Below are 24,462 nucleotides of genomic sequence, written 5' to 3'. Positions count from 1 at the left end.
GTCGATCGAAGGTCGACAGGTGTGATTTATTTACTACCCTATCGATCGCTATTTGGTTCGCAAGTACTGCAAATGATTGAAATTAAAGGCAAGCAAGTGACTTCTGTACCTTTCAGGCCCCGAAGCTAAACACAGCCACAGACGGGAACTACAGCTTTACCGCTTTGTTTGTGTTTGATTGGTGTTTTTCACTCTCACTTTCGATTCTGCAACATATCCTATCCCTTCAGCTTGGCAATTCAAGATGGAAGGAGCGCTGGGATCTGGACGCACTAAAAGGTTTATTATTATAAACATAACATTTTCTCCTGCACGTAAATGCTGCCTATCGCTCGTTTCAATGGGCTGTGTCGACGCTAGCAACCGATCGCCAATGAAAATTAATTCTCTTCCCGCACAACCATCCACACAGCATCCTTTCTGCGTAGCGTTTTGTGGTGGCCATTGATGCCAAGACCGAAGCACAAACACCGAACGAACATTCCCAGTAACATTGGACGTGGTTCGCATACGGATTGTGGCAGAAATGAAGAAATCATTGGCTACAATGTTCCCATCGCTTTTTTGGAGTGACTTTATCCACTCGAGCTCGAACTCTTTATCGACATTAGTTTGGCTGAAACAATAGACCACGTACGAGACGGTTCGATGGTAGTGTGCGATAATCAATTTGTTTCATTATTCGTTCGAAAATCGATCCTTTGTTGTAGGGGGAAATATTCTTGCAAGGATCTCGCATCAACGGTGTTGACGCCTGAAGTTAGGCTATGATTTATGAGCGAGTGTTCTCTGCAAAACGCAATAAATAAGGTTATGTTTAACGCAACTTGTACAGTACAAAACCTTTTTTAAATTAACGAAAAACTTATTGACACTTATCTTGAACATTCGACAAGATTGCAAACGTGTCAAAATAATGTTCCGCTCGAGAGACCGCAACCTTCGGCTACCTTTATTCAATCAACCATTCAAACATTGCATACAGAGGCGGATCAAACGGTAGGCAGAGTAGGCGGTTGCCTAGGGCCTCGCCGTGTTAGGGGCCCCAAAAATTGGTATCAATTATTAATACACAGAGTTAATTTATAGCACAAAATTTAATTGAAAAGGTAAAAAATGATCAAAAACATCTTCCTTGGTTATATATAAAACATTTATTTCTATGTGATAAATTAAATGCAGAGAAGCACATCGACTTTGTGACTTTAAACTATAAACAAAATTGCACAAGAACCAGGAACCCTAATTTTCCCGTTAGTTGAGAAAAATTTCTTCGAAAACTACCAGTTTCCGAATGTATAGTAGCAGGAGAGCATCCACGGAAGAGGTAGCACCAAGTACAGCAGTTTTGCTCGAAAACCACCGAAAGGTATGCAATGTTTAAACACTAACTTTCCCGTTGATCGTGAAAAATTTCTTCGAAAACTACCAGTTTTTGAATGTATAGTACCAGGAGAGCATGCACGGAAGAGGTAGCTCCTGGTACTGCGCCGTAAGGTATGCAATGTTTATACACTAACTTTGCAACCAATTTTCCGCCGTAAGGTATGCAATGTTTATACACTAACTTTCCGTACAAACCAGCTGTTTTCAGATTTCCGATACCAGGAGAGCATGTTTTTCAAGAGGTAACACCTGGTACCAGCCGAGCAAGCACAAATCACGCGCTTCCTGCCAGTTGCAATCCCAAGTTGTTGCATGTAAGATGTTGCATGCCAGATGTTGCGCAACATATGTTGCGCGACATATGTTGCATACCAGATGGTGTGCAACATATGTTGCGCAACATGTGTTGTGCAACATGTGTTGTGCAACATCCTGGTACTCGGCTGGTACCAGGTGTTACCTCTTGAAAAACATGCTTTCCTGGTATCGGCAATCTGAAAACAGCTGGTTTGTATGGAAAGTTAGTGTATAAACATTGCATACCTTACGGCGCATTGCAATGCAAGTTGATTGCATACCTTTAGGCGGGCAAAATTACCAGGAGCTACCTCTTCCGTGGATGCTCTCCTGGTACTATACATTCGGAAACTGGTAGTTTTCGAAGAAATTTTTCACGACCAACGGGAAAGTTAGTGTTTAAACATTGCATACCTTTCGGCGGTCTTCGAGCAAAATTGCTGTACTAGGTGCTACCTCTTCCGTGGATGCTTTCCTGGTATCGGCAATCTGAAAACAGCTGGTTTTGAATGGAATTTCGTAACATCCGACGGGAAGTTTGAGCGAGATGAAGGATGCTTTCCGTTTCATCCATCTTCCTTACACTAGCGACGCTCTCACGTGTTTGATAGTATGCAATGCAATAGTGATTCCACACTGCAGTTATAACCTCTTGAAAAAAAAGTTTTCCTGGTATCGCAAATCTGAAAACAATTGTGTTGTTCTGCCCTGGGCCTCCAAGGGGATTGATCCTCCACTGATTGCATAACATTATCGGCATCATCCAATACGAGCAAACCTCTCTAGCAAGCTGTGCTTTCGACGTGCGAAAACTTGACACGATTCAAGCGGAAATGCTCATTCTAATATGACACATGTCAAATAAACTATTTCAACGCGTGCACTTCAGAAAATGTTCTCTTGCAAGAAGCTGAAGGCTGCAGACTTTTCGAGACTTTCCAGGGAAGCATTTTCATTCTTTCAGTAAGTATTCATACCAATCTTTTATTCCGTTAGAATTCCAGCGCCAAAACCTCTCGGCCATGTTTTTTAAACGAATGGAATCGATTCGTTTCGCAATGCACGAAACAGCATCCCGGGCATGTCGATCACTACAGGTACCACATTCGTCGACGTCGCTTTGGTACGCTTTCGTCACAAAGTGCATCACCGCATTCTTTGCAAATCGTACGTTTTCTTGCAATTACCATGCAAATTGCACATTGTTTGATGTGCACTTCAGCTGTGATGCTATCTTCATGCAGCTTTTCCGATTCTTCTTCGTCAAATACTCATGGGACGTATTCTCGTGCAGTTGAGAGCAAGATAGAGTGGTATAGTAGAGGTTAAGTGGAGCTTAGCAGGAACTCAAAAAAAGGGCTAAGAACGAGGTTATATAAATATTCCTTCCATATCTGAATGTAGACTTCATTAAAAAAAATAATCAAAATATATTTCTTATCAAATAATGTGAAGATGCAACGGTAGCACATGTAAGCTGGAACGTGACAAACTTACACGTTGATTAAAACCATTTGTCATGTCAATTTACACAAAGCTTAAACATGGTTTAGTTCATTTACCGTCCGGCATACGTGTGATAATTCTTATCAAATCGAAGCAGTAAACGTTCAACTGATCATCAGACGTTCCAGTGGGTGCGTTACGAATGGTTTGGCCTTATTCCGGCCCAAACACCACCGCCTAATTGCATCGCTGCTCAAGGAACACACCTTCAACAAACTCCTCCATTCGATTGCAAACTGCCATTTCCGAAACGAACGCGCCTGTAATTATTTCCTGCCCAATATTCAACTCCCCATCCCATCATTACCTCCACACGGTGTGGTTTCACAAGGACATTTCGTTTCCGGCGTTCGATGTGTAAATGACATTTCACCACCTAAGACGCACGTTTTCGAGGTGCTCGATTCAAAGAGAAAGTTCCTGCTGTCGCTCGGAAGCATGTGCGTAAAGTGTTGGCCCGTGGACCGTGCCGAGTGGGCGTGCGTTCGGGAAGTTTACGAAAGAACGGCGCATCATTACCGTGATGCATTCGGTGGTTGCTTTCGGTGACATAACGGTCGGGTATGGGTTCTTGACGAGCGTGAACTTGCACAATCGAGATGCATCCAGCTGGCGGCTATAGCATGGTGCATTGGACACGCTAATGAGCAGGTGGTTAAGCCCGTTACTGGGTTAGGATACACTACAGTTGGAGCTTTGGGTGGTTTCACGATAGCGCTGCAGGGTAAACACTACCACAGCGAACAGAACCTATACTTGAAGGGATTGTTTGTGAAGTTTGCTTGTATTTCAGAAGTGTTGAGGTACGTTTACATGTGAATTATAAGTTTAAAGCTGGTGTTGAAGACAAACTTTCACTATGCATCTACCCTGCGGCAAACAAATTAAGCGATAGTAAAAGGATGCTCATTTAACAAAAGAATGATGATTATAATTTAGAGGTTTTTAATAATCAATCAACACAACTCAAATGTTTCCTTCACTAAGAGGACCCCCAAACCCAAAAAACCCAAATTATATCATTTGAATCACTTTTGAAAACAATTTGTAATGCAGGTAGTATACTTTTGGGCGGTTTGAAGACAATTTGTAATGCAGGTTGTATACTTTTAGACGGTTTAGTAACCAAACCAGACGGGCTATGTATCATTTGCTGAAGCTTAAGTCGCACAATTTATGACCTCATTTTACATTTACATTTCACATTTACATTCGTTCGCAATACAAAATGACAATATTCCGCATGTAATGTAACGCAACACAACACCAAATGACCAGCAATGACGTAAGGTAAATGTCTTCAAACCAAACAATCCCATCATTATAACGGTGGGATTAACTTCCAAATCATCTCAAACCATCTGTGGACAACCCTTTCATGCATGTGTTCCGTGTCAGCGGATGTGGCAGAATTATTTCCCATACCCAAGAAGCAATGGGGTAAATAAAAGTATAAAACCTTCAACACTTTATCCCTTCGGAAAACAGAAAAGGATAGCACAACAAGCAATATAGAAACGAGCATTAAAAGCTCCCTGCTTTCCTGTTGGCTCGTTTTTGCTTTCCCACATGTTAAACAACAGCGCGTTTCCTACGGTTGGAGGTATCGCACCATGCTGAACAAGCGTGGGAAATAGGTCCTAGCTTCCCGTGGGTTGCCTTCCCAGTTATGCTGCTGGAGGGCGAAAGCAATCCACTTCGACGTAGGGTCTGTGTGACTCGGCTACAATACCCAAAAGAATCAATGAGAAATACACTCACGTACCGTGGTTTTCTTCTCATAAACGGAGATCTCTTCACTATGGACCATCCGTGAAGCGAAGGGCGCTGATCGCCCATTTCCTTCCCACTGTTTGTCAATATGTTTGTGCTTTTTGCATGGGAATTCCTGCAAGGTTTCGCAGCATTCTCGTGTATGTATGTGGATGAGTGTTTATCATATCATTCACGTGCGAGGCTCTCTGTTACTCACATCACGCGAAAGGAACGAGACTGAAAGTATCACTTAAGGTAAGCGCATCGTCTGAGCACCGTTCAGGGTATTGAATTGAATGAACAAGAAGGTATCCAAAGGACAGACACACTGGAAGGTAGCATGTGAAACCCAAAAAAGGCCTATCGTAGCATTTGTTTGGTTCGATGTGGGTCTACCTAGCACCTGAATGTGGCAGTGCACTGAAAACAGATTGGAAGGCAAATATTTTTCTGACAAGAGTGGGATACAATTGAATTATGCTACCCTGTACGGTACATGCATGATTGATGCTGATGTTTCAAACGAGAAACAAATGGAAAACAGCAAGCACAGTCCTCTCTTTCTACCCTCATAGCATCCATTGCAATGCGTTTAGCGTATCTTCAGGCGTTGAATGTTACATTGATTTCCCTCCCAGTTCCAGTAACTGCTGATCAGCCAATAATCGAATCAATCGCTTACGTACCGCCTGATAGATGAATAGTACTGATCGAGGAAGTCCTTCGCATGCTGCTGCACTATTTCCGGTTTGCGCGTTTCCGTACCGATGACGTGCGGTGTCATAACGCTTCCCATGCACACCTCCCGCGAGCACGACATTACCTGCAAAATAGTGAAAAAGGAATCAGATATTAAAAACCAGCCAGCAGAAACCGACGCAACTCGAGGGATTTGTGGTGCTCACATCACACGCGGTAAAGCGTGGCTAGGGTGGGGAAACAATCCCGGGAATTACAGTCCCACTCGCGGGTGATTCAAGATGAAAAATTGAGCCGCTCGTCTGTGTTTTGAGTGCCGGCGGTATGGAACGGGAGTAATTTACAGTGAGCTTTCGCAGTGTGATGCAGGCTGCAGCATGGGGCACCAACTTAGCGGGTTGAATTATGAGAAATATTAAATTCAGCGACATGTTAAATCGCTTCCGGTGCTTCTACTGACACAATCTCGCATACGAATCGCACTCTTCCACGAATCGCTCGTTTCTTTCTTAGCAGTAACTCTTGCGATGAACAATTCCACTGCAAAACACCAACGACTGGTGGTGAGTTTTGTGTGTGCACATGAATTATCGTTCTCTGGCTAGTCTCGTATCGTGATGACTTGAAACAGAAGCAAATCCTGGCAGCCCGCATGTGAAATTGTATGCAGCCAGTGCAAAGTACGAAATGAAGTCGTATTTAAATCTCCTTTTTCTGGCAAGTGTGTGCAAATACTTATACAAGGGATGGCTTTTTCTGTTTGCTTATGCTGGCCTTTACGGGTTGTGTTTTGTTGCATTTTAATCATACACCGTATAATCTTGGGCAAAACAAAGCAGGCAAAGACTCGTACGAAGTTTGTTGGATTTTAGTCGAGAAAGATTAAAATGTCAAATGAAAAGTTGACTGTTTTTCCTCTTTAAGAACATCGGTACTACAAATTTTACAGATTTTAACCTCTGTCCCAAAAACTTTATCGATTTGTAGGACAACATATGATACGTTTTCCCAATATTTGCGATAAAATTTAAGCACACAACCATTCGCTTCCACCTCCATTCGATTGTATTGTAGCAACACACTTTTAATTCTACCCTCAACGGTGCTGGAACGTTACGCGAACGACCCGACGACTTCTTCATTTTCAAATTGACGCTTTTGAATGTGAAAACATTTTTCGATCCTCAATCTGATGCACAAATACGCTGTAGAAAGGACATTTTTCCTCCCCCGGGCACGAAATAATAAAAACGAAATTCCTTGAACATGCCACCAACGTTCCACCATTTCCACACCGGATGGGCAAATGAAAGCACGAAAGTAAACCGTTCAAATACTCCCGAGCATAATTTCAATTTTCGTGTCACCTTCCCAGGGACACCACCCGCTGGCGTACAGCTGGTCACCGGATATTACTTGTGCGGGTCAACCAGGCGTCTCCATCGGTGAAGGTAAAGAAAAAGTTTCCCTCGCGTGTGCGACCCCATACCAATAACAATGACAATTTTCATTTCATTTATTGTAATTTCCATCCTGCCGACGGTGCGCCTTGCCGTACAGCTGGTGCTGGAATTAACTGTATCCTCAGCAAAGGAGGAACGCGCTTGGTTCTAAAATGAGATGCAAAGCGCTCGCCCGAATTCACCGCCATCACCACCAGCCCATAGAACATTTTCTCCCAAAGGACTACTGTGCTGGAGAACAGGTGCTTACCGTGTTTGAGCCGACGTCATCATGCTAGGGATTCGTTTTTATTTCGGTCTGTTTACACTCTCACATATATCCTTTGCCACATAATCTGGCCAACCGTATCCGTCGCAGGGGTTTCCATGTCCGGCTCGGAGTAGCTCGGTCGTTGGAATGGTTAAAAATTCCAAAACCACCACCACACAACCACGCACACAGAAACCGCGCTCGGGAGGAATATGGCGACTAGGATGTTTCTACCGTTTACACACATTCTAACGCGCTCGGAGACGAACCCGGTACAACCCGGCAGCATTAGCATAAACATTGTTCAGCTTCAGCGAAGAAGTCGTCCCGTGAAAGTGCCAAACGAACCGGCTACAATACAACCCACACGGTGGCACCATGGGCAAACACGGCACACGTGGGCACGCATTTTGTGCGAAAATTGTTTTGAATATACAAATAGTCGAGAAGCTGTGCCGACGTGGACGATTATTTACATGCCGGTGGTTTGTGGTGGTTCGATACGGCGAGTGGTGGCAACGTGGCTGAGACTCTATAATGCCAAAGATTAGCTCGTTACTAGCACCGGGGTATTTATCGTGGGAATGTGTGAAGCCTTGAATGTGTAGCATGAGTGGGAGAATACCGCTGATCAGTGCTCTAATAAGAAACATGCAGCCTAGATGTAATGTCTGCTTTAACGTTTAACAAAACACTTGAATTGAGTTAAAAGTTTGCGTAAGATAGTAGAACTTATTTTCAATTCTACGACAGAAATATCATTTCTATACATGGGCGGAAATATGTTATCATCATCATCATGTTATCAGTTATCAGTGTTTCATTTAGCGTAGATCATAAAGCCCTTGTGAAGGCAATAAATTTTAAAAATATAGACATATGCGCCTCAAAGTATGCACTCCGCATGACAAATCAGAACGAATTCAAAGCGTAGAAGATTTATTCTTCTTTTATTGATCTTGTGGAGTATTTCAAACGAATTAAAAAAGATCGACCACAAAATTGATTGATAAATAATATCCTCAAATCGTTGAGTCGATTTGCAGCTATTTTCTGCACAAAGCTATAAATCAAATCATTTCAATTTAATTTAATTCAATGTGGCAACCTTCCCAAGGGTAAACGTTAACGGGTTTGAGACTTTTTCTCATTGCCTTTCCCTTTACCTTGGCCACCCTTCAACCGAGAAAGCAACGAGCTTTTATTTAAAGCTCAATCTGCCATCATTCCTTCCATCTGTCACCCGCCATCAAATCACAGTTGAGCTTAATAGAGAAATGATTGGAAATAAAATATTTATTATCTCGCAAACCATTTCGTCACGCTTTTCTTGGGCACGAAGGTGCGCGAAATTATAGTAAAGAGTAATAAAAAAATTGCAGCCTAAGCTAGATTTATGAGTGGGAAGAAACGGGCATTTGTGGCTCCTTACATTTTCCGGTGGGAAATTAATGTTTCGTCCAAATAGAAAATGCATGTTTCTCTTTTCTTTGCCTACCCTTTGTAGAGAGGTGTATCGTTAAACGATGTCCACAATGCCACACGAGTCAACAAAAGCTGAAAAGATTTACCAAACACCATTACAAAAGAGGCACAGCAACAAACAACACACAGCTTTAACACGTGCTCTTACGGCGCAGTATGTTCTACTGGAAGCAACAAACATTAGCACATGCTTGGCCGGAAACCTCATCGCTCGGGCAATCCAGCATCCACATACCTCACCACATCACACAAAACTGGCTAGTAACTGGAGGCGTACGATAATTTATTAATGATGAGCAAATGGGCAAGCTCATTTGCGCTCGTAAACTTTCCATTTGCGGGAGCATATTTTTTATCGCTTTTGCTAAACCACCGAAGGACTGAGCGTGTGACGGGAGGACTCGTGCGACGCCATCGCCATCGTTTCTTCCCTAAGGACTATGCGTAGGACTCCACCAGCTGCTAGCTCTATCTAGCGCATCTTTCCCGCTCACATGGCAGCATAAAAAAGGGCGAAAAAGGGACACTGGTCAAAGGAAGATAAACATTATGTTTAATGTCGTAGACGATAAAACGCGCATTGTCTGCCCCGTGGTGTTTTGGCCCCACTTGTTTTTCTACTTCGGGGCAGTGGTTCGAATTGATCATAAATTTAGGTTTAAGTACCGTGTGTAAGAGAGGTTGACCAGATTTTATTATGGTTTCCTTGTAATCGTGTATCAAATTTCTATGATTTCTTTCTTTCGTGGCTAAATATGTTTCCCTTGTCTAAAAACCTAATTATGTTTATTATAGATAGTACCCTTCCGGGATAATTTGCATATTGGAATCATTTACCATGACCTTTACAAACCACTTTACCGGGTGCATTATCTTAATTATTTCATCTTCCACAATAAATGAATCGCAAAAAGGAAAGCATCCCCAAAGGAATCGTTCTCAACCAATTTAGCAACTACATTCGGACTTCGGTGAAGTTACACCACAAATAGGAGGAGTGGTTTTAAGTGGCGATTGGGTACCCGAGTTCTAGTGAAACCTCAAAGCGCAAAAGATCGTGTGACACACCACACCGCAGCTTGGCTAAGTTTAAATTGAAGTGTAAATTACTTTTTCCCCCATCGTAATATACCACTTCCAATTTTCTCCCACTTGCACGATGCGATTGACATCTTCCAGTGGTAGTATATGTTCCCTACTGTAAGCTTGCTTTCTTCGATTCATTTCATCCAGTTTATGATTTGGGTTTATGCGAAACTTTTCACACGCTTGTACGATTGGCGTGGCTTGCGAGAGGAAGGAAGATGTAAAAACTTGCTCCAACTGCATTAACAGATAGTTTACGATTGCATCGCTGCAGTGCGGACGGATGCACGCTAAAGGGACACAAACTTCTATCCTCATCCGTGTCAATGGAGGAAAAAATTGCAGCGCCAGCGAGATCCATACTACTGGACGTTTCTGTAAGAGCTCTTAGTTCCGTATTATATGCCGAAGGGAAGTGATTACACAGCTTGGAGGTCGATGGTAAATGGGGTTAATTTGTTAGTTATAGTCGGGAAAAATTTCATAAACTAGAGGTCAACATTATCAAACATGTGTCACAAAGAGTTATGGAATAAGATCTTCAAGGCGAATGAATCACGAATGAGTTAGATGTTAATCCTTTCCCAATGCTATATTTTATAATGAAACAATTATTTAATTTATTTGTTGTGTTTCTTTCAGCATGATTTGATCGAAACGTTGCTCGAATTTTAGTCTAGTTGAGTCTCCAATAGTCTGGAAAGTTTGTTAGACGTCAGTTTTTTAGTTTTTTCAACCTCTTAAAGCTCTTTCAAGCACAATTCAACGAAGATCGTAAACCTAAACAGGAAGAAAGTCTACCAAAACTTTACTGCGTCACGCTACACAAAAGTCATCTATTTAAAAAGCTTTTTCCCGCGTTCTTACAACTTTTCCCCAATCACGCTAAAATGTTCAAATAAATGGTTCAACTAGAGTCAAACATCTTCAACCCCTCCGCTGGTACTAGAGACAGCTCATCGTTAAAAAGGAATCTTCCTGTCATCACAACGAAATGTCGCTCGTGTTTCATTGGTTGCATTTTAATTTTCTGCTCCCATTCCCGAACCGCCGTGACCGACTGATGATAGAAGACCTGTTGCTCGAGACGGTCCAGGACTTTACGCTTCACTTTCCGAATCGTTCATGAATAAAATACTTCTACCTCGAGTGAAACCTCTTCTACACCGTTGTTGACTCGGGCGATATGAATAATATTTCTAACAGAAGTGTAAACTTGATTAGCATTTGAAAGAAACTCCAATTGCAGATGAGAAGAGAAAGACACGGTTGAAGAATTGAAAAGCGGCAGGCAATAAGTCATCTCTTTAAGATTGTTTAATAGAAAAGGGGTTTTTAGCAAAGGCTCACAAGTCAGATAATTTTTAAATGTGTAAGTAATAGTCATACGATATCCAAAGCAACAAGATTGCGGAAGTAAAGTCTTACCCTTTCACAACAAGATGGTCAAATATTAAGGACTATATTCCTGGCCGAATTCCGCTAATGACATTGAACGCTCAAGAATAACTTCTAATGCATGTTAATACATTTAGCCTTGAATTCGTTACCATCCATTCCCTGAATATTCATTCCAATTCACATTCGATACCCACAATCCGAAAAAGATCGCGAATAATTTAACAAGGCTTGTCGCAAAATATGACCCACGACCTCAATTCATCTAATCCTTCCCGAAATAACACACCAGAATACTAATTGCGCACAAGAATCGATAGCAAATCAGAAAATGGGAGAGAATAAAAACAGTCCCACCGAACAAAGGACTTTTATTTCGCTTCGATGTAGCAATTACCATGCCGCTCTCACCTCAACTTTCACCACAACCTAGGCAAACATTCTTCGAACCGAAACCGCTCCGAAGAATTCCAATGATATTAAACCATCTTTAACAGAATTAAAACCATTCCACCGGAGATCTACAACGTTGGCATGGCGTTGTCTGCGCGCTTCCTACAAACCATCTTTCATGATTTGCTTCGCATTTTTTGTGCTTTAAATTTACTATCTAGCGAGTAATACCGCACATTGTGCTAGACCGTGTCCTTCCGTTCGACTAGACGATTTAGTGGTTTCGATTTGCGAATGAAGATAAAATAATAGACAGCTCTTCCTGCCCGTCAGCTTGTGCTCCCGTACCAACCAGGCCAGGTGAGATGGAATTTCCATTATTGGATGCATGAGAAGGCTTTTCCTGTACTTGGATGGCAGCGAACCACAGCGGAAGGTAATTACTGCCCCCGGAGAATGATTTAACAGCCATTTTATGTTGTCTAAACGTAACATCAAGTTGGGGTGGAAACAGAAAATCAAGAAATATGAGATGCTTTCTCTTCTTCAATTCTTGAAACTGCTTTCAAGGAAGAAAAAAACATTTCCCCAAACGTCACTCGATACAAACCCGGCAGAAAATGTCTTCATTTTTTGGAGGGTTAATTTTTGTGTTACGCTTTCGTGTACCGGCACTAAAATCGATTGAACATTTCGCATCCTTGTCGCGTTACCTTTTTTGGTGGTTTTATCTTGCTGGAGCAATCTATTTTTTACCTGACAGCATTAATAACAAACAAGCTTCTCTTTCGCTCTCTTTCTTCTCTCTTTATCGCTCTCTCTTTCTCTCTGGATTAAAAGGACGCTTTAAGCAAAGGAAGGTCGCGGGTTAGATGTAAATTCCTAAACCGCAAATGCTTACGGTATTGTGAAAATTCAATTCAGTAATTCTCACTTAAAGAAAATAGAGCCTTTGTAAAACGAATCGAAAAAAGAGAACAATCAGGTACCGTTTTCCTAAAGGAACGCATAGGAGAAAAGGATACCGGGAATTGAATACCTGTATAGGATTCGGATGCTGCCAAACGACCTTGTGCTTAGATTTTTATCTGTTCTGTTACCTGTAATGTTTTGGATTAAAAATATTAAAAAATTTAGCTAGATAAGAGCGTCCATCCAGCAGCAAACAATCGCACCAAGTATTTGCTTTCAAATGTTAAAGCTAACAAATGAAACATCCACGGGCGGGAAAGCCTTTAAAACACAGCACGAGTGTCGTTAGCAGACCTTCACCCTGTTAGCCAACCCTCAAGGGAATGAAATAATGAGACCAGCTCATGATGAATATTTGATCACCTCATATGCAACACAAAATGCTCGTCACCTGCACCGCTTTACCCTTTTACCCCGCTTCCGTTGCTCATCCTCGAAAGTACTATTTAGTACCTTGGTAAACTTAAAGTGGACAAGATTGCTGCTTAAGACTCAAGTCATGCTTAGGGCACCGAGACGTACTCTTCCTTCGCGGTAGAGCAGTATCAGCTGCTGCGTGTGCGAGAATCATCCCAACTCGCTGGTCGAAAGTTTTTGTACCACTGGATTATATGGCACGAGCAAGTTTCAGATTGAAATTCTGGCCAAGGAAGAAAGTACAATCCCCGTGCCGTCCCACATCATGTACACATTTAGGAGTATAGGATGCTATAAGAAAAACACACTTGAAAATCACTTGACAATCATGGGGACAAAAGGATCGTGTGCTTATGTACAGGTTCTCAACAGGACTTGCCTTATCATTCTATGGGTTTAGAATTCTTTGGGAGGACTACTGTTTAGTACGACTTTGCCTCGAAGTTTACATGCAAGTCATACTGATACTGAACTATTCAACCGATGCTTACTTAAGAAACTTATTTAATTCCCAAAAATAATCTGATTTTAAGATCTCCCTTCGAACAACGTCAAGTACGTCATTTTTGAAACGGAAACGAGAAGATCGTTTGAAGTTTACCTTTTCCTCCAATTCTGCAGAAGGAATTCCCAATCAGTGAGGTTTTATTGGTGGGTTTAAAACACATGAATAATACAACAAGAAGGTGTAAGAAATGTTGGCAACCTGTTCCGAAAAAACCCGGTGAGGAAATAACACTGTTCACCAGCAATTGAATCGCTTTCGACTTCCGACAACATTCAAGCGTCAAAGATTTTCATTCAAGCGCGTAAATACATGGAAAAGAGGCAATGAATAACGTACCGAGGTGTGCCTATATGCGGTCCGGATTTCACTTGCTTACTCGACATTCCATCGAAGGCACATGTAAAGTCCACGATTAACATAAGCGTTCCAAATTGAGTAAGTGTGGCAAGGGGGAAATAATTGAATTACACCCAACGGTAATACTGTGCTGCAAAAAAGTGGAAAACCCACAATTGCTGCTCGGTAAGCTTTACCCGACAAAGTCAAACAAATCCCTGTGTGGGTTGTGTGCTGTGGTGCGAACAGGGCGTGTGTTTGTATGTGTGGGAACTGCACAAAATGATTACAAATCTCCTTAACCATCTGCCAGCGCGGGAAGGACGTGCCCGTAGTAAGACGCCAGTGAGTGCGTATGGTAATTGCCTAAGTACAATCTCATTAAATTCCAGTCACTTTTCATCCACTTTGTACGAGCGCTTGTTCCGGTTGGATATCTTCCAGCCAACCTCACGTTGCAGAGTGGAAAAGAAAAACACAAACCCAGGGAAAATCTTCTCACACCGTTGCGGCTCACATTCACAAGCTTTTCGTGAGGTTTATGCTTTAAATCTGGCGGGAACTTTTGAAAGGCGCCTCACAACCACACGATCGAATAAAGGAAGCTGTCAGGGTGGAGTGTGTTTGTTTTTTATTCATTCCTTTGCCATTGGCCTTTTTGTTCTGGTCCAAAGGACAAGGAAAGCGAAAGGAAAGTGAAAACACTGCTGCGATCGTGTAATAAGCTAAGACGGCAAAAGGACAATGTTTGTGGCGCTGTAGAAGGATTGTTTTCAATTTGTCAAAAAAGAAAGTGTAAAGCGCTACTGGAAAGGCTCCACAGGGCAAGTTTTATTTTGGTCTCTACTATCCGAGATGTGATGGTAAAATAATATGAAAACGATAAAATGATGCTGTAGAACATTTAATTCCCGCTTGACAGGGGAAACAAATTGTTCTTTGACAAATGCTACGTTGTATCAAGTTAGGAAAATGGATAGTAGAATACATATCCATTGCATTGCATGTCTTCCCATTGGGTAAGTAATAAAGTTTGTTTATAAAAGTGAGCACATGGTGTAAATAATTAAGAGTGTTATCATTTTAAAAATTCCGTAACAATTATACCAATTTGTTAATGCATTTTAATGGAGAATTTTTCCTCCAAATATACAATTCGCATCTCTTTACCAGAATTAGAGGATTAAGAGCTATATGGATATTAATGTAAATCAGTATATAATAGCAAAATTTCCAGAGCTTTTAAGAAACTTCGTGCCTACAGACACCCACATCAAAGACACCGTTAAAACAACAGATTGTAGGAAAATACAACAGAAGAAAAGTCTAAACTCGAAACAAATCAAATACTGCCATTATTTATGGATAAGTTCTGTTAAGTTATCTCCAATATCAATACAACAGCTCTCACAAGTTAAATCGAATAAAAGATTACCTACGTTTATTGTCACCTTCTAGCAAATACAGTTCCGTCGACGAACTTCACTTCCGTGCTGGATTCTAAAATTAACGTACAATAAACTGCGGACAAATCGTACACCATCAAAGTGTACTGATTTGATCCAATTTATTAACCGTCAGTCAGCCGACCGAGTCAGCGACAAGCATTCAAACACGACCATCTTAAAGGTATACCATCCATCGTGCCGTCGCACTTATTGCCTGGAGTATTTTTATACTCTACTGCCTTGGTTCCGTATTGCATGAAATCTCGATAATCGCTTAGAGCTAAAGAAAAATTGCCTTTCCTTTAAATGGGAAGATCAAAAACGACAAGTAACGCGCCGGTACGCGGTGGCGGTGCCTCTTTTAAACAGATCAACGTCAGAACTTATTCCTCTTGCTGTAGCGAGATACTCTGGCTGCAATAACGAAATGTAAAACAAGCAAAAGTATCACGCCTTTCCCACGCTGGCAAGATAAAGCGAAAGAAAGTGCGTTCTTTCCATGGTGTTGAAGGGGTTGAGTATTCGTCTTGCAAACTCCGCAAAACGGAACAATCCGACCGACGGTGAAAGCGAAGTGACAATACTAATAATTTTTCTTCTCCCCTCTACAATCACTTCTGCTGAGCTCTTTGTTGCCTTTGCGAACAGCACGGGTAGGGCGTGTATCTTCTTCCAACGAAAGAATGGTAGATTATCGATAGCGGAAGCAAATGGCATCATCGTGTAGATAAAAGCGAAATTTCTTTTTTACTACACACTGCCACACCGACACCGCCTGTGAGCAGCATCCTGTTTGTTGGACAGGGAACTTCTTTTTGTTTGTGCGGGAAAAATGGATCCCATCTCACTGATTCCATCATCAGTTCCCGTATCTTCCCGATGTAACTTCTAAGTACACTTTCATTGACCTCCGGTTCCACGTACAAAGGGGACAGCACGTTAGCGGCAAACGCACAATCTCCACCCGCCCACAAAGATCATCCTGTACGACCGAAAAGAAAGAAAATGCGGTGTGAAAAATGGTCTAATCTAACGTGCTCGACCTGATTTGACACGTAAACAAACTAATAGAACCAGAAGTGCTACCGTCATCCGTCATCCGCTGGCGCAGCTTTGGCGAACGGTTTGCTTCAAACGTCTATCTTTCCGAACATATCTCCGGTCCAAAAGGATGCTCAACTCCACCAGGATAATCCTTCAATGGGAGGGAGAGCGTAGTTCAATGGGAGCATTCCGATGGTCAGGGAAAAAGTAAACAGAGTGCTACCGAAGAAGGAAAAAGCGCACAGACAGAGGAACAGATTAAGATGTCCCTCGAGGGGTCGGGTGAGATGCTAGCACTGGCCTCTGACACCATCCTGATAAAGACGCTTGGTAGCAGAGACCAGCTACCGTGACCGGATTGCAATAATAAGTGCGAGGGCTCAGTTTCATAGAGCGAAGGAAATGTAGGCGAACCATTTAATACCAAGCCCAGTGCCTAGAGCACCTGAGATGATTTCATCATCAGACACAATAAAGACTCTGGAGGAATTGTAAATAAAGGTTCCCTCCTGGAAGAATGCCTCGTTGCATTGTTCTCCAACGAATGAATCTCAAATAGCTGGTCAGCTAGTGCCGTCTGCAGCATTGTAAGTACGTTTAATTTAATTTTAAAGCTTGCTCTGCACACAACACTAAATGCATCAGTAAAGGATAAAGACCGTAATTGCTCTCACAGGCCGAATAAATGCACCGCAGCATATTTGTTGTCCAATACCATACCGCTTGAGCACCAATATAATCGTTCGGTTTATCATTTCCATCCCTCCGGTTCAGTATCTCCTTGAGGCGCAAGTAATTGGTAATCATTTATCTGATTGATTGGAAGCCCGGGAATGTTCGATGGAAATGCCTCCATCAACGGCGAACGGATTGGAAGAGATTTTGCATGCTCTGAAAGTCACCACAATCGATTGTGGCATTAAGTTTCGCTTCACAAGAAAGAACATTTCAACCCACCCAATACATCGGTGGACCTGGACAACATCCGAGACGTATCTTCCCACCCGATTATGAATGAAGGGCATTCGGGAAGTTTGAGAAAGAGTACCATAATTGGTAATAAAGTTACTAACATAAATCGATGCCAGTGTAGCAGCAGAGTGACAGAGGGAGGCTTTACTCGATCGATTGACCGATTTATTATCGGTAGAAGGCACTGTGGAACTTCATCCTTTACGATGTGTACCGTACGGTGGAACGGGTGTAATAAAATCACTTACTAAACTATAACGATCGGGCTCGTTTTCTTCCGCCCGATGCATTAAGGGATGGCAGCTATGGCCTTCTTTCTGGAAGGAACGGGCAAAAACTTGGGAGCTACTGTAAATGAACATACGCCAGCGCTCCCCAAACTAACGCATAGTCGTTGGATTGATGAAGTGGAGTTTTCAAAAACTTCCATCCCCATCCTGTCCTGATCGGGACGTTATTTTCTTTTGTCTGCCATGGTTTCAAGAGCGGTGAGCTTTATATTAGTACAACGTTTCTAAACTTCAAAAGGATGCCCCGGTGACATATTTAGACTAGCGTATTACTTTTGCACGATGAGATATGTCCCCAAAGAAGGTGAATTCCAATATGAGCGCCCTTATTTTGGGGCCAGGATAGCGTTACGTTTGAATGAAGGTAGTGCTTCGCTCGGAAGGTTATAGAGTAGTTTGTACAAATTGACAATATCCTTAAATCAATGCGATTAGGTTCCGGACAGAAAGCAGGGACTTGGAACTCTTTCGAACCCGATGTCTGCTTTAATTAAATCCGAATCGTTTTTAGCTACCAGGTTGGACCTTCCCAGAATTTATGCGGAATGTTAGTACAAGCATCCTGATGGTGGTGTTCGCCATGCTGCGAATAGGAAGGAGGACCATTAGTTTTGCTGGCTAAGTATTGAGCTTTCGGAAAACCATTAAAGGGAAGCAATGAAGAGTTTCATTAATATCCATTCGAACGTATTGGAATGTGATCTTGCACATCATTTTGCTATATTTATTCCTCCCTCAAGATTATCTTTAATGGCTCGTTTTTAAATGACTCCCTAAAATGTTGCAACGCCAAAATGTATAAATCGTTCACAATTTTGAAACATTTTCGTTGCAACATAAAATTAGCATTCAGATCACATTACAACCACCGAGAGGACCGTGTAAGTGATGCCAGACAAAGCCCAACCCTGCATCTGTATGCCCGCTTTTTCACACACGAGCTGTCTTTTGCTGGCGGCAAAGGAAAAAGAAACTGATTACGCTCGTTTATGACACGAGCCGGTTACGGTACGTTTCTTCCATCAACCAACGGCCACCAGGCCGAACGTCGTTTGAAAGGCGGACACGTTTACACCGCAAGTGAAACGAGCAGCCAACAATCTACCAACCAACTACCCGAAAGCTGCTACGAGACCAGCTGTGTCAGTTGCCCTTTTCTAGGGATTTCAACTTGTTTTTTCCTTGCCCCGACGTATGTCACAAAAGGTGTGCTTAGGTGTCTTCCCTTTTAACGGCGATCCTTAACATCAGGTGCGGCCGGTCGACTTCCTTCCCTTCGTCACGCTAACGATGGTGGCGCGCACTTGTGAATGGCGACAAGTACAGTCACTTACCATTCATTTGCGGTCCTTTGGAACGGCCCTCGGTGCTGCTGAAGGGGACAACCTTCAGCCTGCTGTCAGTAGCAGCAGTAAACCATCGGCAGCTTTAAACAAACCGCTCGGAATCGCTTGTGTGGACGATATAAATTGAGCTGCCGGTGACGTTCCGTGCAAAGGAAGCATCATTTTTATAGACGTCTTCACCTTCACCGTGGTGCGTTGGTATGCGATGATTGTGCAGAACTGTCTATTCGTCAGGCTATTATTTACTGCGCTTCATGTTACCACAATGTGGGTAGCTAATGTTCAGGAAAATGTGAAATAAACTTGCCACACCGTAAGGTGATAAACAATCAAGATTTAACCTTTAAAGGTCTTTGTGGATCTTTAAATCGATTACCATGGCAGTGGATGAAAAAAAAGTGTTTACAAGAAGCTTTATTGTAACGTTTTTTGTACTAAAACACACAAAGAGTAAGTGACAAATTTTCCAATTTCTCTAAACGTACTAAATGTCCTTAATTTCCTTTCTTGCTCACCGGAAGGGCTTTTGTTACAAGTAATTTATTAGAGAAGACAGTTTTACAAGCTTCTTTTTCAACCTCTTTTTTAATAGCTCATCAAGAAGAACAGGGAGACAAACAAACGAATCCCGCTGAGTGCATTCAGTGCCAATGAGTGTCCCCACGCTCCAATAGCTGACACGACTGACCCCACGCAATCATAAAAAGTAATTAAAAAAGCGAGAAAAATACCTTAAATAGGGAAAAAACACCGGAACACTGCCACCATCGCCATCATCATCATCCAAAATGCTTCTTGTGATGAAGGCTCTCGGAACGGAAATGGGTTCCAAAGAAGCACCAAAAAAAACACACACACATATTTCTGGCCTCAGCCAGAACTTCTCGGAACTTCTCGCACGAAGATGCTGTACGAAAAACTGTCGCGAGGAAAACTTTTCCCACCGATGTCGACCAAAGTTAAAATGCAACTCATGTTATCTTGCGCACACCCGAACCTTGTGCCGGTCGTCGGTTTTTCAATTCCATATTCATTGGACCACTGTCGGCAGCGCACTTTTCCTCATTAGGGAAGTGAAACTTAAACGAAGAACATAAAAAAAACCAGACTAGATGTGCTTTTGACGGTCTGACGGGGTTGCAAATGTTTCAACTGTAGTTTTAAGCAGCTTCTTGCTAACCCCGCGCTGAACCACGAATTAAAGTCAGCAGGATGGAAACATTCATGACACGGATTTCAGCGTGGTCGTAACTCTTCAACCACCTGTTGGATGTATGAAAGCAAAATATTTAAATTAAACACGTCCATCATGGATGACAGGCCACCGGTTGTTGATTTAAAGCGATGTCTTCCAAAGCTTCCAGTGATTCCAGGGAAGAAGTGCACGAATTCCAACACAGAACACCACGTGGACTTTAAAACACTTTCATCGTGAGAACAGCACCACAGAAACACATCGCATGCTGCTAGCATTCCCAGCACTACTGCTCTTCTGGCCCGATTCTAACCATGCGTTAATGTGGGCAACGTGGCATATTTGTGTCGGAAACGATTATCGCTACATTACCGGAAGGATGGCTAAGGACTTTTTCGCAACTTGCACTACCTTACCCCTCGGACATTGCTCGGTGGCTAGATGTGCTTTCCCGCAGATAAAGATAAGCAATGGAATTCTGCCACCGTGTACGCCTTTCGCCGGATCGATCGGAGCGAGACACTCCGAGTGGTTTCCCACCGTTCGCTGGAAGAAGGATTTGCTCGACGTGGCGAAATGGAAGCACAGCGAATGGATTATGTGTGTGGGAACTTGGCCCATTTTGTACGAAAGGTGCTGACGAAGAAGGGGGTAAGAATGTCAACAGTACCAGAACAGCTGCCAGATCAGCGATAGTGAAAAGCATCCGTCGACCGTTTCCCGTGACCGTCGCCCGATCCGACTTGTCACCGTATAAACTCATCGGGGCAAATAATAAATTTTCATCAACAATACCACAATTGTTGCATGTACACCGATACCGAACGGCAAATGATGCTGCCAGGATAGGGCGTGAACCGTTCAGGCAGTGTCAGAAGTCCCGGAGGTGGAGACGCTGACTTTGTGACCTGCTTGCAAGCTGTCGGAATCTCAGAAGCAAAACGGGAAAGCAAAGTTCCGACGTTTTGCATCAAGCGTATGGAAATCGTTAAATGAAAAAATATGCACAGTGGGTGACAGGAATGCAGGAATGGTAACGTGTGTAATCAAAGGAGAGTAGTAATCCTTTGACGATGTGCCAGCCATGCTAAATGGCCCGAGGCGTTCTGCTGATGATCGAACAACTTAGTGCGCATTGTGTTGTACGATAGCATACATTAAAGTCATTCATAACAGCAACAATATACATAAGATGTCGGTAATGATTGTCATCTTTCCTTGGGAGTATGTAAGTAGTAAATAATGTACTAAAAAAAAATACAACCCCAGTAGCTAAGCCTAAATAAACTTAAATGATTTATATGTCAATATTGAGTAAAGATATTGTACAACCAACGTTTACTTACATCGCTCGCCTTGCCGTGCATCGTGTCGTACGATTCCGCCTTCGTGACAATGCTCTTCAGCTTGATCGGCTTGACGACGGCCGGCATCTTGCCCATCCCGTCACCACCCTTGCCCGAAGGGTCATGCAGATGCAACACCTCACCGTCCGGTCCGAGCAGCGTATTGCGAATGTCATGCGACGATTTCCGATGGATCCGTAACGAGGCCGGTGACAGCTCCCGGTAGTTGGTCCGTATGTTACCGCCACCGTCCGTGCCACCGCCGTGCTGCTGCACCGATATGCTACACCTCTTCCGTGACACATCATACCCGCGGCGTTCCTCACCGATGTGGTTCGCTTTGCTGCTCTCACGCCCTTCGGCAACTTCACGCCGTTCCACCAGTACCGCCGTGTCCGCTATCTTGCCACCCGCGAGTGGGCCACCATTGTGGCAGTTGTTGTTGTGGTTGGCGTTGATGCTGCTGGTGTTGTTGTTGTTGTTGTGCCCAGCGCTCCCACTACCACCGTGATGATTGCAGTGCAAATTATTGTTAGTACAGCTGCCGTTCGGAGCACTACTCGCGCTGGCAACACTGCCATTGGCGGCGGACGCAACGGGTGCAACCTGTTGCTGCTGTTTGCCGCCCGAGCCACCCTTGCTCATCAGCGAACCCATCTTAAGGTGCTCCAGCATCGAGTTAAGATGCTGGGACATCATTTTCCACTCGACGCAGTACGCTTCACGCTACGAAAGGGGAGCAGAACCGAGCGGTTTGATATACCTCCCCAGGAAGGCAATGTCCAAACAACACAAACCTCGCACCAAATATTAAATACACCGAACGGGAACACTACTGCTGGATCGATATTGACGGCTGTCGATTAGCACTCATGTCCGATTTTGTCGTCCGAACCTACGGCAGGTCCTTCGCCTGCACCCTGGGGGAATCCGAGATCGCGGAACTCGTTCGCAGGGCTGTAGCAATGAAATGCGGCCGTACTGTGTGCGGTATCTGAAATAATGAGAAATACGTCGGATTAGTCAATGCGTGACATGCAGTTATAATTATCGAAACGATTGAGGTCAATGGTAGGGAGCGTTCGTGTAGCGAATTGGGTAGCAATGCTACTATGTACCATGAATAATACATTCTAACTGACTGGCTGAATTACAATTTCATTCCAATCGTGCGCTGCCTGATGAAGTGGTTTTAAAGTATCGATAGAAGCGAAATTGTACCGATCAAACCCGACAGCTACGCCGATACGCCCAATGCACGCCAAATTGAATTTCTCTCGAAAATTTAATGATTTAAACCAATAATTCTTAACATGCATTTACTGTCAGGACTTCGTCAAAGAATCGCTGAACCACGTTAAGCACATAAATCACATAAAGGTCAATTAAACAAGCCTCAGTGATGTACAACAATGTCATTATCCTGCGCCTACACCTGTTCCATCCGTCCTGTTATGGCTTAACATGTTTATGCACCACAGAAAGCATAAATGTTTTTCTTTGATGTTTGATAAGTGCATAAAAGCGTGCCGATAATGTCAATAAAAATCAAACAACCTGTCACGGTTGCTCTCCCAGGCAGTAAACCATAGAAACACACGCACACATCAGGGGTCAAATGTTGATATTGTGCAGAAAAGTGTAATCTGTGTTGGAGCTGTTATGCTTGGTAATTATCTGGCCAATGGCATTTGCTGTGGGCAGGATGTGTTTGGAGAGCGTTTGACGTTTTAATTCGTTGTGTCTGATGGACAAAGTGTCTTTATAATATGATTAAACACTTGTTGCGTTGAATGCGAGAGTGATTCGATGTGTTTGTCGATTCATTGAAAAAAAATTAATTTAATTTTTCAACAACAATCATTAACAATTTAGCAATTACTTTTTAATTTCGTTTTTTTTTACTTTTTAAAGGTCTAGCGAATCCTTTATTAATTCAAATTTCCATATCCTTGCGTAACACTATGTAGTAACTTCCATAAAAACAACAACATAATAAATTCAGATTAAATTTCACACTCTTATCAAAAATCAATCCTTTTTATCCCTTCACCGATGTCTTTGTTACCAGTACGCAATGCGCCTTTCCCATCGCGAGCTTTGGTGCAAGATCGATTGAAGTTTGGGAAATGACGCTTGTCGTAGTACGGTAACGTTCAACGTGAACCGATAAAATGCTTTAACCTCGTCCTACACCTGGTGGCATCAGTTTAAACGCTTTAACGTTAACGTAACCTGCAACCATCACATCTTTCAGCACTCTTTTGTGTTAGGATGACATACTTTAGCACAATGTATCCATCATTATACCATGAAAAGAAGCGTCTGCAGTTGACTGTACTGCAGTGAAGCAATCTGAAGACAGCCCCATTCCAGAATACTCCTACATTGTGGAAGCTTGCCATCAATAGAATTAAAATCAAGATTATCTTCAATAAGTTGATCTGCCATCTTCTACGGCTTTCGCACCGTAAACCAGAGCCCCAACTCCAGTCGTGTTCCCGGAACCATCCATCAAATGCCAATCAATTCGCACTTGAAATAGATTATAAATGTTCGATAAAAAGTCACCCTCAATTAACACCACCCACGGCCACAAACTGTTGGATCGCGCTGCGTTGCTTTATCTCCCGGTTGGCTTATTTATGGCATCGATCGGGGGTGGGACATTTGCGTGACTTTTTTCCACGAATGCCCATCACCAGGTGGTATTCAATTAATGTAGACCGTTACAGGGAAAACATATCCACCGAAGCCTCCAACACGGGGGTGAAGCTTTGGGTGTTATGATGGTTCTGTAAGCTTACAAGTTCGTTATCAAATTAAAACAAAAGAGAAAATGGGATGGAGGAGGATGGTACATCAAGATG

At 42.8% G+C, this 24,462-nt stretch overlaps 1 protein-coding gene across 1 annotated transcript in view; it reads right to left on the bottom strand.

Annotated features, from left to right (window-relative positions):
• The window catches only part of LOC128300309 (nitric oxide synthase), a 49,547-nt gene extending 27,844 nt beyond the window's left edge, over positions 1–21,703 (bottom strand). The window contains exons 1-2 of the mRNA XM_053036327.1: positions 21,593–21,703; positions 5,631–5,767 (exon numbers count right to left, since the gene is read on the bottom strand). Of these exons, the coding sequence (XP_052892287.1) occupies positions 5,631–5,767; positions 21,593–21,688 (233 nt within the window). The 5' untranslated portion in view covers positions 21,689–21,703. The remainder of the gene's footprint in view (positions 1–5,630; positions 5,768–21,592) is intronic.
• Positions 21,704–24,462: the final 2,759 nt, after the last annotated feature.

Source organism: Anopheles moucheti, chromosome 3 (genome assembly GCF_943734755.1).
Source record: "Anopheles moucheti chromosome 3, idAnoMoucSN_F20_07, whole genome shotgun sequence".
Taxonomy (NCBI): Eukaryota; Metazoa; Arthropoda; class Insecta; order Diptera; family Culicidae; genus Anopheles; species Anopheles moucheti.
This window is presented reverse-complemented; position numbering and strand designations above follow the sequence as displayed.